We start from the raw sequence: 16,986 nt of genomic DNA, 5'->3' as shown, positions 1-16,986 counted from the left end.
ATCTCCTCCCTTTTCGTTCAGGTCCACCTCCTGCCTGGACATGAGCCTTTTTTTAGTACCCTCCCTTGTGGATCAATAAAGCTGGAGTAAAGGCCTCTATCTCTCTGGAGAGGGCTTTGTTTGCTGAGTAAATATTGACATAAACAGGCTTGGGGTTTGATTGATCCACTGTTTAATAACAGGAGCAGAAGCCAACAGAAAGTGAGAGAGAGAGGCAGTATGAACAAGAGAGTGGATTTCAGAGACAAACCTACCAAGAGGCAGCACATGAAAGGAGGCAGGCAGACGACACAGCACATTGGCAGGAGCCAGGCATACCGCTGAGGAAGAGTGAACACAAGGAAACACCAAGCGGAGGTGGACTGGAGAGCAGCTGCTGAGATTGGCAAAGAGTAGAGTTTGAGAAAGAGGAAGAAACTAAGCACCTGAGGATAAAAAATACCCTGGGAATGGTGGGCTTTATGCTAACTCTTGTCGTTCCCATTTGTCACCAGTTCTGACTCTTGATTTAGGAAAGAAAGATGCTGAAAGGGGGAGAGTCTGATTGAGATTGCAAGAAACTCTTCAGGGGGCTCTTTGGCAGCTATGAATGGTAAGAGCCGATATACACAAAGATGGAAACATTTTAAGCAGGAACATGTTGTACATGCAAAATGAGGTAGTGAGCCATCGCTCCAACCTTGAAGCTTTATTTTTCTTTACGGGAATCCAGCCGGGATGAAATAAACAAGTTTTTCTGAACTTTGGATGTTTACAGTACAGCCCTCCTGCTAGTGTTGAATTCTGGCAAAGTTGGAAAAAAATAGTTTCTGTGAATTCCAATTTTATCCAAATGCAATAGCTGTTGTTTAACTTTCCTTGTTGATTACAGACAATTAAATTAAAATTAAAACAATTAAAACAGACCTGGCTGTGGTGATAGACAGCCTAATTATTGACTTTGCTTATTGTGTTAGTTGGAGATGCTGGAGAACACTCAGTTCTGCAGGATACTAAGCTTCAGAGCTTGAGAGGCTGGGATTTTGTTTCTGTTTGCATTGTGTTTATTGGGTTGATTGCATGGTTCAGCCATCCATCAATTTTCTAATTGCTTCAGGGTCACAGGGGAGCTGGTGCCTATCTTGGCAAGCAAATGGCAAAAGGCAGGGAACACATTGGATATAATGCCAGTCCATTTTAGGGCACATACAGATAAAACATGCACACACTCACACCAATTTTCCCAGAAGCAGATTAACCAACTAGTATGGACTGTAGGAGGAAACCAGAACACCCGGAGAAAAAAACAGACAAACATGGGGGAAACATATTAACTCCATGCAGAAAGCACGCTAGGTCTGGAATACAACCCATGGCCTTAGCAGTGTGAGGCAGCAATGCTAATCACTACACCACCATGCTGCCTATGGTTCAGCCATTAAGATGAAAAAAAAACTTTAAAGATAAGAATAAATAGATAAACAATGTCCCAGTATGGTGACTGTGATTTAGGAAATATCCTTCAAATGAGACATCAGGACTTCAGTCTAACATCTTGGTCCTTGGCATTTCCTAACAGAAAGGGTGTTTATCTTGGTTTGTAGACTAAATGTCAGAGTTTGTACAATCTAGCTTTTGTGGGAGCTGCACTTTAGGGGTGGATGAAGTGTGTCTAAAGCATTTTGGAATGAAGAGCACTAGATTGTTGCTGTTGCTATTTTTTTACATCTAGGGTGAATGTTTAAGGTCATGTAAGGAACTGCTGTGCTGGATTAAAGAAGAGTTCCAGAACTAAAGCTCAAGCCAATTATGTTTTGCAGACATGAGCAATGCTCTCTGAGGGTTGTCTCTTTTGCATTAGGAATCTGCTATATGTGCTATATGTATCCAGGGCTCTTCAGTAGGAGCCCAGGGACCCCTGGGGTCTTCTGAGACTGCCCAGAGAACCAATAAAATCAAATTAAAACATCTCACCTCTTTCGCACAGATGTAAAGATGTAAAGTCTATCTCACACAGTGGAGAGAGCCTGCATTGTATTTGGTGGTTTCGGAAGCATGACAAACTCTAGTCTAATTGTACTTTTAAGCTGCAGATTTATTATTTAATATTGAACAATATTTCTTGAAAAGTGGTCCTACATTCAAAAGAGGCTCTGAGTTTGTACTCTTTATACATAAATCGGACAATAAAGGCAAGAATGTAAACTAACCTGCTCACATACCTGTGGTATGTGCATTAACTTTCATAGATTTTTAATTACTGTTTTCATTTGAGTGACAACATTTTGTCGGATTCCTTTGAAAGAATTTTGTTTTTTCCCCTCACTGGATCCAAAAACCTGTGATTACTTCAGACATTTCTATGGTTTGGAAGGTGGAGGCTACGTAGTTTGGCTACCAGATGTGTTTTTGAGGAGTGTTGAATCTCAGCTGTTCTGAGGCAGTGTAGAGTTATGCAATGGGTTTGTTGCGATAACGCTTACACAGATAAGAGCTTTTCTATAGTTCAAGCCTAGAACCTAGAACTTTGCATTAAACCAACAAAGTGTTAAAATAGAAATACTTTTCCCTGACTTTTAGATATTGACCTCAAAGCTTTTAGTAGCATAGTGCAGAAAATGTAAATGTAAGGAGCACATATGGAAATGAATTAAGGCATTTCATGCAGCAGGTTCATAGATGTTTTGTATAAGCAATAGTGCCATTGTAAATTATTAATAACCAAGTAGCTGGCTTACACAACAATAAAAAGCATTATGCAGTGTTGTTTTGCATAATCTATAGCATTATGCAGAAAATAGAAAAGCTTTAGTGCCATTTGTCTGAAACTACCTTGTTGGCAGACACTAATTAACAATTTTTGTATTTTAACTAAAAACGCTAATGTATCATCCTTGATAGCTCTTCAGAGACTCACTAATCCATCCTAACAAGCAGCAGTAAAAATTCCAGGTGAAGAAGGTACTCTTTATAATTTCCGGATGTTACCACAGTCCTTGAAGTAACAGGGTGAGCACTTCTGGAAGGACTGAAAAAGGCAATTGTGAATGTTAAAATACTGGGGATGTAGGTTTACAATTTTAACTGTAAAATTGGTCAGGACAGGAAGTATTGCAAAAAATCCTGTTAAAGTTTAGCAGCACAGTTAGCAGCTACAGTTATTAGCTAGCTTTGCTGCCTGTGTTGTTTTGTATGTTCTTCCCTTGTTTGCATGGGTTTCCTCTGGGTGCTTCAGTTTCCCCCCATAGTCCTAAAACATATTGGTAGTTTGCTTGGCTTCTGGGAAAGCTCACTTAGGTGTGAGTATGTATGTCTGTGCCTGTGATGGATTGACGTCCTGTCCAGGGTGTATTCTGCCTTGCACCAGTTGCTTGCCAGGATAGGCTCTTGCTCCTCCATGACCCTTAATTGGAAGGAGTTAGAAATTGGATTTGTGGATATTAAAGCTTAGCAAATTGGCCCAATGCTTTCTTGTTTATGACTTCACTGTAGCTCTTTGAATATGACTGTGTATCCCAATTATTAAAAAGTCTTTTATTCCAAACATCAATGACAGTAGTACTTGGCATAAATCAGAAGGTTACTTGTGTTGTTCGCAGTAACTCTCTTCTGCATAAACTGCATACATGTTTGTCGTTTTTATTCCTGAAACATGTGCCAAACTGTGCCATAGGTACACTGTTACCTAATGGTTTTGTAAAATCAGAGCTGTAACCAGACTAGAAATGGGAATTGGATAATTTCAGTTGTGTGCTCTGAGGAGACTGCACACATTGTAAATGCTTCATACGAGAAAACACAACTTATCACTCTTGAGTTGGTGTCTGTCTAATATGACTTTGTGGGCAATTAAACAGTATATGATGCAAAGCACCAAAGGTTTGAATGAAACCTTGGAGTTTCCCCCCAGAGTAGTTTACCAACACCTTCTAATTTCCTCTTACTTCAGAGACCCCTGTGTTTGAAATTCAGGCCTGTAAAAAATCTCCTCGGCAGTGGAACAGCATGGTGTTCCTGCCATGACAGTGGGCCACTCTGGGTCAGTATACAGTTCAGAGGTTCTCATGGATGTTCCTCTCCAGTTATTTTGTCTGAGGGGTTTTGATTAGGAGAAAGAAACTGGCATAGCTATTTTCTTGATCAGTTTTCAAGCAGGCTATCTGGCAAGTGAATTTTACATCCTCAGAATACAGTGATGGCTGTAAGAATCCTATTGTGAAGGTTTTTGGTTTCCTAAGCCCCAGGCTGTTGTACAGAATGTGCTGATGAAGCAGAAAAGCAAGTAATTTAAAATGTTGCAACTGCACATGCCACCCAATGTGTAAATTTAAATGGGTTAATGCAGTGGTTCTCAAACATTTTGGACCAAGGAACAACCCTTGATCAAACCGAAGCATCCAAGTACCACCTACAAGTCATCTTCTCATAGAAACCACAAAAAATCTCTATGACCAACATGAGAGCACACACACACATATAATAAAAATAGCACTGGGCACTTTCAGTGAGAGGGATGAGCCTATTTAGTCGAGCAAAGTCTTGCAATGTCAGGGACAAGAGCAGTGAGCTTCAAACGCAGATCTGGCTCAGCATCCGTTTTGTTGCGGTACTTGGGCTTCTCTGCTCTCACTGCAATCAAGACATTCTCACAAAGGTAGGTAGTAGCAAAAGGCATCAAAAACCACACAGTCTTTACTGAGAGGTCTGGGTATTCACTCTGTCTTTGGATCCAGAAATCCAGCAGTGACTCTCGTTTCAATTCTGACATCAAAGTTGCATCAGATGATAACACGAGCAACGTCTCTTGTTCAGCACAGGTCAGATCCTTGGGTATTCCTGCAACATCAACAGTAAAGGGGTTCCTGATCCACTCTGGTGTGCCCTCAACTGGAAAATCTAATTGCAGTGAAAAGCATCGGCTCATCTTAACGCACTCTGTCAGCGTACTTTTGACATCATCTGCCATATCAATAATTCTGCAAGTGACTGTTATTCGAAAGGGGCAGCAGGTCAAGCTGTTTAGCAGCCTTTTCTCCACGCATAATACGTGTCAGCTCTTTTGCCAACGGTAAACAAAGTTCTACACCAATAGTGTGGGGCTTACCTGCTTTAGCAATCTGCAAGCTTGCATTTTTCCCCGTTTTCCCTTAAAAGACAGTCAGTAGTCTGTAGGATATAGATTAATTATTCATTTTCCTTTTTCTATATTTTTTTAGAATCTACAATTCTTTTTGGTACACCCCCACATATTGGAACAGCTGATTGCGGGTTTTTTATGGTTTGGCTTGCAGCTATGAACCCCGTGATTCATCACGCGGGAGAATCAGGGAAGCCAACCTGCCTACTTTCAAGCCACATGTCTTTTACCCCATCACAGGTAGCTCAGCCCTTTGTCTGAGGTTCAGAGGAGAGGCGCATCTCTACCTGACAGCACTGCATGCATGCAAGAGCCCAGAACACCTAGCCAACTCATCCTACCCTACCCTTCACAGCACTAAGCTATTTGTGCATTGCAGTATAAGGACATCCTGTTCACAGTCAGCTAGAGCCATGCCCCGGGCTTGAACCTGTAAACACCGAGTTCAACCTACATTCAAATGAGCCACAAGACTGTACATTTTAATTGAAAAGTGCTATTTATTTGTGGTTAGGTGTCATAGTGCACTAGTTGAGAAGTAAGATCCTCACTGCGGTGTTTCTGTTAATCCAAGACCCAGTTAAAATTGAGTTGTGATAAATATGAAGAGCTAGCTACCCTACCTGTCAGGACAATTTTCAAAGCTTCCTGTTTCCCTCTAAGAAAGCAGGAGTCTGATTTCATTCTTTAGTAGGTCTAGTACTTCAGATAGATAAAGATAAGGATCTGCCCTAGTCAGTGAATTACAGATAGTTCAGAATTAATCTGTACATGTACTAAGAAGGACTGGAGCAAAGGAGCACATTATTTCTGTTATTAAACATCCACTTTGGCTTACAGCTTTGTCTTTGCACTGATTTTAATTTTTTTGTTAATAAAACTTTATGTACCAATTAGTCTTATCTTGAGTAGTTCCTTACATGCCACACAACTGTGCATGCTTTCCATTCTAAAGAGCAATCCCTCTGGCTCAAGTGAAAGCAGTGTTAAGTTATACCCTTTAGTTATTAGTCTCCTTCTATGTTTAATTTTCTCTCTTTTTAATATAGAGACTTAGTCCATGTTGATTTTAAAGCCTTTCTAGGGTAACTTATCTGTCCATCTGTGTCTTTAAGGCTGTTTGGGTTGTATTAAGATTTGCCTTATTAATTCTAGCAGTTGTACACTCTAAGTTTACAATATATTAAAAATGTGTATGCAGTATTTATCTGCCACAAACTCTGGGTTTATCGAGAGTTGTAGAATTGTTTTTATTCACTGCTGTGAAGCCAGCAGAAAGCAGTCTTGCTTATTAAGTCATTAACATTTTTAAGATTATTAAGATTTTTGATTCACAAAACATACTCTTATAAATCAGTATTATAATATACATAACTGCATAGAATAATGCTGCTTCCTGTAGGGTAAGGAGGACATGCAGTAACTGTGAGATATAGACTTGAAAAATGCTCAGGAGCAAAGTCTATACAGGGACAAGCCTAGACTTGATTGCTTCCATTGACCACAATCTAGATATGTTCTTTATCTAAATGTAGGCCTACAAGAGCATCTAGATGCAGAGTCTTTGGAATGTGGTGCACATGTCTTTTGTAAAAAGGGCCTTGTCATTATGTGACTGTGAATGAGAATTGCTGAGCAGCAGGGTATGAATGCTTGAGTGCCTCCAGTGCAGGGCTTCTGTCCTAGCGGAGGCACATGGAACGTTCCAGACAGCTCAGAGTTTGCATTGTGACACCACTGAGAGTACTGTCACAAGAAGTTGACCACCCCTTATTAGATACAGTAGGTATAAAATTTCAAAATAATCAGTTCCATTCAGAACATTAAAGGCTTTGGAGTTGGTAGAATAATATATAATATGTATGTGCTGGAAATATTTTGCCGTTTGTAGACAGGGATAATCACATGTAAATGGACCTTAACCAGTGAGTTTACTGGTCTCATAACCCGGGTGGCCTTTATTATAAACCAGCAGACACAGTGGAACACATTGAAGCCGGAAGCTGCTCCAGTTCCATTTCCTAGCTTTATGTTCAACACAATACTTCCCATGGCTTTGAAGAAATAAAGGCAGCTCTGCACAGCTGGCATTGTATCCAGATCACCAATTGCAGGTATCATCTAGTGTACTCGCTATTTTAATTTGCAGCTGGACAGGGCTGGGATTCTTATCTGTCACGTTTAAAGAGATACTCTTTCAAAAGGTGCTCTGTCATGCTGTTTGTTGAACCATCAGTTCTTGACACAGAGGGAATTGACAGAGTGCTAACGCCTTGGGTAATGAGGAAACATTGGATTTTTTGGGATATTCCCCAGAGTAGGAAACTATTCTAGCCAATAAAGATAAATTGGTCTTCGTTGTTTACCTGAACTGTTTTTTACATAGTTAATAGAATGTTTTATCAGTGATGTAAGTGGAAGAGGGAAGCTCTTTTATGAGTGTATTTTCCCAGCTTCCTTTTGGTGTAACTGTTTATCCAATGTAAGAGTAATTAGGAGTGAATTACATCATACCCTGTGACGTCGTACCTATTCCTTTTCAGTTATTCGCACTGGAAACTGAATCTGAAAATATATCATTAGCAAACTTTCTCAAAGACTTCCACTCTCCACTTGCTGAACTGTTTAATTTGTCAAGATACCTGTGTAGTTATTGCTAAATGGCTTTTTGGCAAAGATTGGTGGTTTGTCGTATAATTAATTAAATAGTTCAGGTGGATAGCTGCGTCAGGCTGCAAAGGAACAAGTAATAGGTTTATTCCATGCTGAAAAGAGAAGAAAGAAAACACAACGTTTCGGCCGTGGAGCCTTCTTCAGGTGTGTCAGGTGTGCCGGCTCCACAGCCGAAACGTTGTGTTTTCTTTCTTCTCTTTTCAGCATGGAATAAACCTATTACTTGTTCCTAATTAATTAAATGAAAATCTATAAGATTTACAAATTTATCAGGATTTTAAAGGAAAGAAAATGAAGTGAGAAAAGGGGTATGCAAATTTCTTTCTGGATCACTGTACAGTGTACAGATTTATCAAGGCTGGCCTTCGGCAAGTGGGAGGGAAGGCCTATATCACTGCTTCTCAGAAATGGAGGACTTTTTTGCTGTTTGCTCAAGAGTTGCAAGGACTTAGCACAAAGGAAGATGAGGTTCAGTTGATAATGGGAGTTCGTCCTGTCCCATTATATATGTAGAATTTATGGATACCATCAAGCTCATTAGTTTATTTCTAGGATAGGTGGGTAGAATTAGTGGTTCCATTCAACAACATTAAGTGAAACACCACCTCTGTTCTGACCTGATACTATTTAATATTTGTGTTTTGCATTCTGGTCCTGGCCAGATTGATATTGGATAAATTCACAAGGTCACTTGTGAATGAATACAGTTTTGCTTTTTAAAAGTTTCGTTAACAAAACCTGAAAAAGCACTTTATTTTGATTGATTTAATAGTCCTTTTTATTTTTCCATTAACTTTAGAGTAATATTTTAAAATGCTGGAGTATACAGTATATGTAAAAATGACTGAAAAGTAGAATATATGTTTATAATAATACCCCAAATTTGGCCTTAAATGCTTTATTAATAACCTTTACTTTTTGTATACTGACAAATATTGTCTTAGGGGTTCCTAGGCCTGGACCTGTGTGCCCCCACACCTGCTGATTGTAACTGCAGTTGAGGTCTCAGGAACAATATTAAACCCTTATTTGCCCAAACAACAGGATTAATTTGATTTCTTTAATTGTTTTCAGCTCCTGATCATATTACCTAATATCTCCCCTCCCTTTTGAATAACATTTGTAACTTACTAGTTCAATTAAGGATTCAATTAGCAAAGAGCTCAGTTGGGCTGATTGTCCTTCCCCCAATTTTTTCTTTCCTTTTCACTCTGGAATTGCCAGGTATGTGTCTTGTCATACCCTCCAATTTTGCCATTGCCAGTCATTGATCATTTGGGCTCATTGCCTCCACTGAACAAGGACTACGAGCAGGGGATTTCAGCATGCTCACCATCGAGCCACCGCGAAGTGAACTGTTTTTTTGTTCTTTTTTATTAGCATTAGCTGCAGACAGCAATCTGTCTTTTTCTAACAAGGCTAAAAGCTAAAGAGCCATAGGCAACCTGAAATTGGAATTATTGCATGGCAATCTTTCTGATCTCTGAAACTTCTGTCATGAGTTTCAGTGTTGGTTGTGCTTCGTGTGATTACTGCAGAAACTTTCAAAGGCTGTTTAAAAATTTCCTAGGCTTTTGAATTTGTGAACAAACATTAAGGATTCCATCTTAAACCAACATAGGCATTACGTGTTGTAAATATTTCAGTTCTGTTTTCTTGTTAAAAATGAAATTAACCCATGTAAAACCTTTCTGAACACAAAATATCCCAGATGGTTTATACATTTTATTTTTGCAGTTTAATTAGTTAAAATCTCCTAATTCCCTTGTCCCTCTTGAGTGATTTCTTTCAAAGATGTAGAGAAGAGGTTAATTAGTGGATTACAAGCTTAAGACAAAGTTTTAAAAGAGAAAAAACTCATTAAGCATTCACACCGAGAGACGTTTAGGAATTTTAACTGTTGCTGTTGTGTAACAAATTTTTAATTTCCTTTTCTCTTCTGCACTGCAGTGAAACTGGGCCCTGCATTAGAAGGTTTTCTCCACTGTACTGTTTTCTCTACTTTTGATGTTTGTTCCGATTCCGTCTTGGTGTTGTCAATACCACAGGAGCACACAGACTGTATTTGTAAAGTGCTTTTTGAGGTGACTGCAGAGACTTCTGCAGAACACCAGAATACTGTGCTGATCTTTTGAGTGTAGAGTGTGACATGTTGAACAGAAGGATTAAATAATGTTAACTGTGTTGATTTGTAATGTTTTGTTCTGATGTTCTTGTCTGAGGTCCAAAAATGGCCGTGATTTAATATTTTGGTTCCCATTTAAAGAACCAAATAACTGCAAGCATGCAGAGCCAGTTCCTGCAGACAAAGCTGTAATTCCAGTGTCCTTATTGGCAGCACAGAAAGTATAGAACATAAGGAAGTTTACAAACAAGAAGCCTGAGTTTTCCAGCTAGAATTTCACCCAGTCATTTCTTTAAAGATGATAACAGAGGTGGGTAGCTTGTTTTAGACTCCCAATATTTGCATTTTAAATGCAGTTCTCTCAGGTTGTGCTTCACTGTTGATTGTGAAGAAGTCTATTGGGTTGAATTTGTCAGTGTTTTTGAGGATCTTGAATTCTTGAATCAGCTTCTCTTTGTAGTCTTCTTTGTTCAAGACTTTTTGAGGATTCCTTTAAGCCAAGAAATCTATATGGATGATCTTCTCTAGCTTGATTCCAGTACAGCAATACCCTTTTCACTTTTTGTAACCAGAATTGTATGTGGTATCCTAAATGAGATGTTTCTTGTGTTTATTTATTTTGTTTCTCCACATTTTTCTAGAAAATAATGCTTCAACATATGAACACCTTAGTCTTTGTTTGAAGTAGCCTCTAAACGTGTCTGATTTCACAGAAATTTGTCTAGCATAAAAAGAAGCTATGTTTACAAAATTACAAACTGTATACATAAATATTGCATAACAGACATCTATCTGTACATATTTATTTCTCACCACTCTTACAAGAATCTGCACTAGAAACCTGTAAATTTACTCCTCCCACAATTCCACTTAACCCATATAATTAGGCATTACCCCTTTACTTTTGCACATAATACACTGATCGTACTTGCCCATAAACCATTACTCATTTAATGATTGGGTAATTTGACTATGGGATAAAAGAATCCCTCATTTTGTTAAGTCTACATTGATGGACTCTAAAACATCTATTTGAAGGCATTAGTTAATGTTCAGGTGGGTAGCTGCATCAGCATGCGTAGACTGCAAAGGAACAAGTAAAAGGTTAAATCCATGCTGTGGAGCCGAAACATTGCGTTTCCTTTCTTCTCTTTTCAGCATAGAGTAAACTTATTACTTGTTCCATTAGTTTGTTGTTCGTGCAGAACATGAATCAAGAGATACAGCTAGTGTCAACATACTCTTAATGTGAGCAGTTTGAAATCTCTGCTCAGGTGGCTACCTCACTATCTTAAAACACTTCCTCTGGATATCATAGCTGACTGTTATACCAGATAGATATTTCACTCTGCATTGTACAGTATTTTATTTAAATTCTGTGATACAAACAGAATTGGACTACTACAACCAAAAGCCCATTACCTGTGAAGAAAATGAATACACTGCACTTGTCTACATGAAATAGCACCTGCCAAGTGATTAAACATCTTGAAGTCTATTTTTTTGCAAATTTCTTTTCTTTTGGACAATGATCTGGTAGTTGGAAACACTACATTAATAAACAATCTGATTTTAACCTGCATAGACTGTAATCTAATGACTTTCTTAAGTCCTTCTCTAGTGTTGAAGAGTAGGTAGGTCATTTTGACAGTCCTCTTTTAATTAAGTAAGATTTAATTAAACCATTTTTGCATTATTGCATCTATCTTCTTTTTTTTATTACAGTAAAGGAGTTTCTCGCAAAAGCCAAAGAAGACTTCCTTAGGAAATGGGAGAACCCAGCACAGGTAAGTAATGCTGGTGTCATTGTCAGTGGCTTAAAGGGGAACTTTCGTCTCAATTTCTCAGCTCCGTTATTAAATATCGGTATCAAAATAAATTCATTGATGGTGTAGAAAAAAAAACAAACCCCAAAATCACAATCCCCTGGTCTCACCACAGGTGAGAGCAAGAGTTCCCAAATATTGTGATGTGGTGCTGCCCTTCTTGATCACTAGTCACTGTAATGACTAACATAATGTGATCTATGCACAAATAAGTACAAGTTGTGCAGCAGACATTTCACTGCAGAAATGAATCAATGTGATCTGCTTGCAGAGTAAACAAGTGGTATTTGTCAGCAAAACTGTGTCAATGTCGAGAGCAATATTTCTATTGAATTAAAAGACGTGTACTCACAAGCCTGCTTGTTTAAAATATAATAAGGCTATTTCATGTCACCGGAAGCTTTGTTGCCACATACTGAACCTGTGCATACTTGGAAATTTAGTCTATTTTGTGATGTGAATTGGATGTTTTACAAGTTACTGTGTACATGTTATTTTAAATTGTAGTTTGAAATGCACTCATCAGTGCTGATTCTTTCTAAACCTGAAATATAAAAATAGTGTTGCAGTTCCCCTTTAACAACAGAAGACAAAACAGTTGAATTTTTTTTCATGAATATTGTATCATCTGAATGTGAATATTAAACATTGTTTTTTGTTGAAGTTTCAGTACCACGAAGATGACACGATGTGTGTATCAAGTTTATTAATTTGCCAAGATAATTGAAGTTCAGTATAAACTCTTTCTAGGGTCTGTAACACAGATACAGTTCCTCATTCCTTACATATCTTGTTATCTCTCATACCTTATCTCTGCATGCAGAGTCAAGTCCATAGGTTGTATACAAAGCTTTAGTACTCAAGTGTGTCAAAGATTTAAATATGCAATCCATAACTCGCCTATATGTGTGCTTAAATTAGCTCACTAGATTTTTCTCTATTAAACTTCTGCTTAAAATTACATTTTTATATACAGTAGCTCTTATGTGGACTGCAGCATGTGGCATTCTTTGTGTGAACACCTTCACTGAACAGACACCACCTGTTCAGCGTGAAGGTCAAGCCCTATACTCCACAGATTGCAGGTACACTGAGCTATGCTGAGGATCTCTATCTCAATCTCTACAAGACAGAGATTGCTGGTCTGTGCTGCATAGGTCCCATACCCCAGAGTTTCTGATTCAATGGGTTTGCTGGTTTGTGTCAGACAGGCCCCATACCCCAGAGACTGCTGGTTCATTGTGCTATTCTAGTCTGTACTGGACAGGCAAATACCTGTGATCACCGGTTTACATAGCCTTGCTGTTCTATTCTGGACAGGCCACATCCATCCATTTTGTAACCGCTTCTTCCACAGAATGCTGGTTCACTGGGCTGTGCTGGACTGTGATTCCTTAAGTGTAATTGCATACTTGACTCAGTATAATTGAGTTCTAATTTAGTTCAGTAATTGATAGAGGGGTCCTTGACTTTCAGTGTGCGAGAGACATGTGAGCAATATGATACCAGTGAGGGCTAGGTAAGCCCTTCTGTGCTCCGTATTAGTAATGACTTTTATTTTATATTGCCCCTGTCATGAGCCATCATTTCAAGGCACTGTTAAAATACATCAGTCAGGTAAAAGAGAGGTTCAGACACACACCAATATAAACAATTAAAAGAGGTTTTAGGACATGATTTGAAAGTTCTGACTCACTTGCAAGATTTAATATGATGCACTATGCTCTTTGAACAGCTTTCTTTTCCTGTTGCTTCAGGGAAAAGGAAAAAACAAGGAGCTGGCTTGTGGGCCATACCCTGTGGTTCCATGGTCTAATGTTTCCAGCTAAAGCGGTGATAAAGCTGGATCTCGAATGCACCTGCTTGTGAGACCTTTGGGTTTACTCATACACCTGCTCCTGTCTGTTTGCTGAATGTCAGGTTGATTTGACTGGTAAAACGTGTGGTTTTGAGATGAAAAAGAGGACTTGTTCTGTGTCCCTGCTTAGCAAGTCTTTGTTTCACTTACACAACTTACACAAAACAGTGGTAAACCCCAGCACAGCTGATAATACTTAGTGAACATCATGAAATTCCCTTCATGGCAGAGAAAAAGGCTTCAACTGTTTGGCTATGGATGGCAGCAAATTGTCATTGAATTTGAAAAAAAAATCTTTACAAAAGAGATGGAAATCTTAATGGGAAGGATTTTAGTTTTCTGAACATTTGTCTGTCTGTTTTTTCTTATTTAAAGCTAATGTTATATTTATAACTTTTTTTGGTTGTTTCCATTTTCCAAGGTTTAATTACATGTAATAATTCTTATAAATAAGAATTTTAACTGCATATTATAACCCTAATGCTAATTTTATAGTGTAAAAGGAAGGAGCTAGCCACTGTAGAATTTATACTAATAGATTTTAATAAGTTACAAAGTGACTTGTACAGAAACATAATGTTGGATACATTGTGGGTACTTTAAGGAAGCATGGGGCTGGTTATACTGTAGAAGCATGTAGGCTGCACATAATTGGTGAATTATCTGGAGTCTGGTGTCATCCTGATATCATCAGAGAGTCTGAAAATGGGTATGTGGCATTTTTGACTATACAGAGCAGGAATAGCCAGTTCCAGAACTCTGGGACTGATTTGAATTCTATTTCTGATCTCTCAATTCAATTACTTATTTAGATAAGAAGTCAAATCATCAGTTTTCTTAGAAATGTTTTTTTCTGGTAATTGACATATACTATTTGTAAAGCCTGGAAAAATGTCCTTGAGGGTTAGTGTTACCCATCATTCTAAAGTGCAGAAGTGCATCATTCTCAGAAGTAATGTGTGTGGAGTAAAGGAGTCCTGTTCCTGACTACTTGGTTCCCTGCAGCTCTTCGCTGCTGTACTCTCAAGCTCAGTGGTAGCTAAAGGAACAGTTTATACAGATTTTCCAGCAAATCCAACTGTCTCTATCATTACCAAACATTCTAAACAATCTATAACAAATAGCTAAATGCAGTCTGAGCAAATTGCTTTTGATAAAAGAGTCAGAAAAATCAGTTTATAATAAAAATGAGGATAGTTCTATACTGTGTAACTGAGTGATAACGGTGTGGGTATGATACCACACATCCCACTGAAGTAAAAAGGAGGGAGACTCTTGGGTCTTCTGTAATTTGCAGAACACATCGGTTCTCTGGAGGTAAATTCATGTCCATGTCAGGGCTGTATTAACCTAAAAGAAAGAAAACTGGGAATAATAGAAACACTGACTCAAAATAGGGTGATCTGCAGATCCATACTGGTAGGGAACAAAGTAATGTATCTTTGTGAAACTATATGAAGATCAATTAGAGGCTAAGAACCTTTAAAAAGTTATGAATAAGAGGAGGCCATTTGGCCCATCCAGCCCATTTGGTTGCCAGTAGCAAGTAGATCTAAGGATCTCGACTGGGTAGCCTTTTGCCTACTCCTTTAAGCTTTGGACAGGAGTTTAAAAATGTAGTAACTGAGAGACATTTTTTATTGCTATATTTAGTTTTGGCTTCATTATAGGTGTTGGATTTTTTTCTGTGGGGTGTGGGCTATTTTTGCAAAGCCCTGAAAACGTTTTTTGACATGTAAAAAGAACCCCGTGCTGCCACTTTACAATGTGGTGGCTGGGTTCTAAAAATGTGAGATGTACATTACTGTATTGACATTTTTGTGTCTGAAAAGATTTGCTTGAAATTAGCTACTTTATTTTTGCATTGTGAACTGTAACAAGGATGTTATACTTAACTGTAATTTTTCATTTTTGATGTGTAAACTTTGACAGTATTTTTAACTTGGAAATACAAACATAAAAGATGCAACACAAGCCATCTTTGAGACACTTTCTAGATGTTCTTTGTGTTCTAGATTCAAGTTGAGCATATAAATACATTGATCTGAAACCAATAGTAAAACAAACTGGAATTTTATCTTCAGTTTCTTATTGGAATAATGCAGCACAATGCTGTAAACAGTGGGGAGGAGTACAGGCTGGATCCTACTGGATTAGGTTGTAGAGTTGCCGAGTGCTGCAGACAGCTGAGGGGGGTTATTAGCTGGGACCCAAGTGCTTGAGCTCAAGGATATTTCAGATCTTCAGATTTTTTCAGAGAGAATTAAGGAAGCTCAGCTGAAGCTTTCCAAAGGCAACAAAAGATACAGCAAGGAGAGTAATGGCTGAGTTGGACAAAAGCGGGGTTGGCCCTGGTAAGCCAGCCACAGTTTAGAGGCCACTTGAGGGGCTGGAAGCGCTCTCAGAGTCCACGTCGGCATCTGGAGGTGAAGCAGGCACCCAAAGGCGAAAAGGGTCAGGATAGATGTATGTAATCAGAGAGTCATGCAGGGAGCTAATCCTCTAAAGGAGCTCCGAGTGCCGCAATGTCCGAGTGCTTCCAGAGTGGTGCTGTGGGAGTCAACAGTGATATGATTAATGAGAAGATTGGTTGCCTGATTGGTAGGAGGAGGGCTGTGCCGAGAGGTGAGTCCTCAGCCACATTGCAGGATCGCAGTGACTCTTCGGGATGTCACAATCTCAAGGGTCAACCAAGGGTTGCGAGCCGACGCCTGCCCAGGTGCAGTACCTATCTTATAGTTTCTAGAGTTGTTTGCCTTTTGCTTATCATAGAGAAAGGAATTAGCAGGTTTTGAAAGTGGGTTGTGAGTTGGTTACAGAGCTGTATCCATGTTTTGTTTTGTATTAATTGTAAAATTAAAGGTTGCCTCAGATCACACAGTTTGGTCACAATGGCATATCTTAAAGTGCATGTCTTAATGCATCACATCTGTTCTTAGCATTGAACTTAGGCAAACATTGTACAATGCTGAGTTTTTGTGTTTCAGATCATTAAATACAATAGGTTAACTATAACCTATATTCATTATAAGGACTATAATCATTGTACATGCCATTTGGAGTTTGTTATACACATTAGCTGTATGTGACAGTATTTCTATGTCCTGTGTCAAATCCAAACAAGCTTGATTTTTCCATTAAAACTTGAGCTAAGCCATACCATTCCATTCCATGCTGTGGGAAAGTGTGCATGTACATACAAAACCTAGGAGGTTTGAATAACTGGGTAAGCTCAGCTTTGTTCCGTAGGGAATGTTGTGGGCAGACCTGTTCAGCTGTTCAGAGTCAATGTGGCAGCGAGGACCTCTAGTGGTTTGATGTGTGGGGCTGCTGTATTTGAGACCGCTCTCTTCTACAGCAGCTGAGTAAGTGCAGTAAAGCTCACAGT

At 38.8% G+C, this 16,986-nt stretch overlaps 1 protein-coding gene across 3 annotated transcripts in view; it reads left to right on the top strand.

Moving 5' to 3' along the window:
• The window catches only part of LOC148820931 (cAMP-dependent protein kinase catalytic subunit alpha), a 76,601-nt gene that overhangs the window by 35,330 nt on the left and 24,285 nt on the right, over window positions 1-16,986 (top strand). For 2 of the 3 annotated variants that reach the window (XM_088931694.1, XM_088931692.1), the window contains exon 2: window positions 11,640-11,701. In XM_088931694.1, the coding sequence (XP_088787820.1) occupies window positions 11,640-11,701 (62 nt within the window). Of the gene's footprint in view, window positions 1-358; window positions 593-11,639; window positions 11,702-16,986 lie in introns of those variants that run through there. The other variant, XM_088931695.1, reaches the window with a different exon arrangement.

Source organism: Atractosteus spatula, chromosome 14 (assembly GCF_055471065.1).
Source record: "Atractosteus spatula isolate fAtrSpa1 chromosome 14, fAtrSpa1.hap1, whole genome shotgun sequence".
NCBI classification, from domain to species: Eukaryota; Metazoa; Chordata; class Actinopteri; order Semionotiformes; family Lepisosteidae; genus Atractosteus; species Atractosteus spatula.
This window is presented reverse-complemented; position numbering and strand designations above follow the sequence as displayed.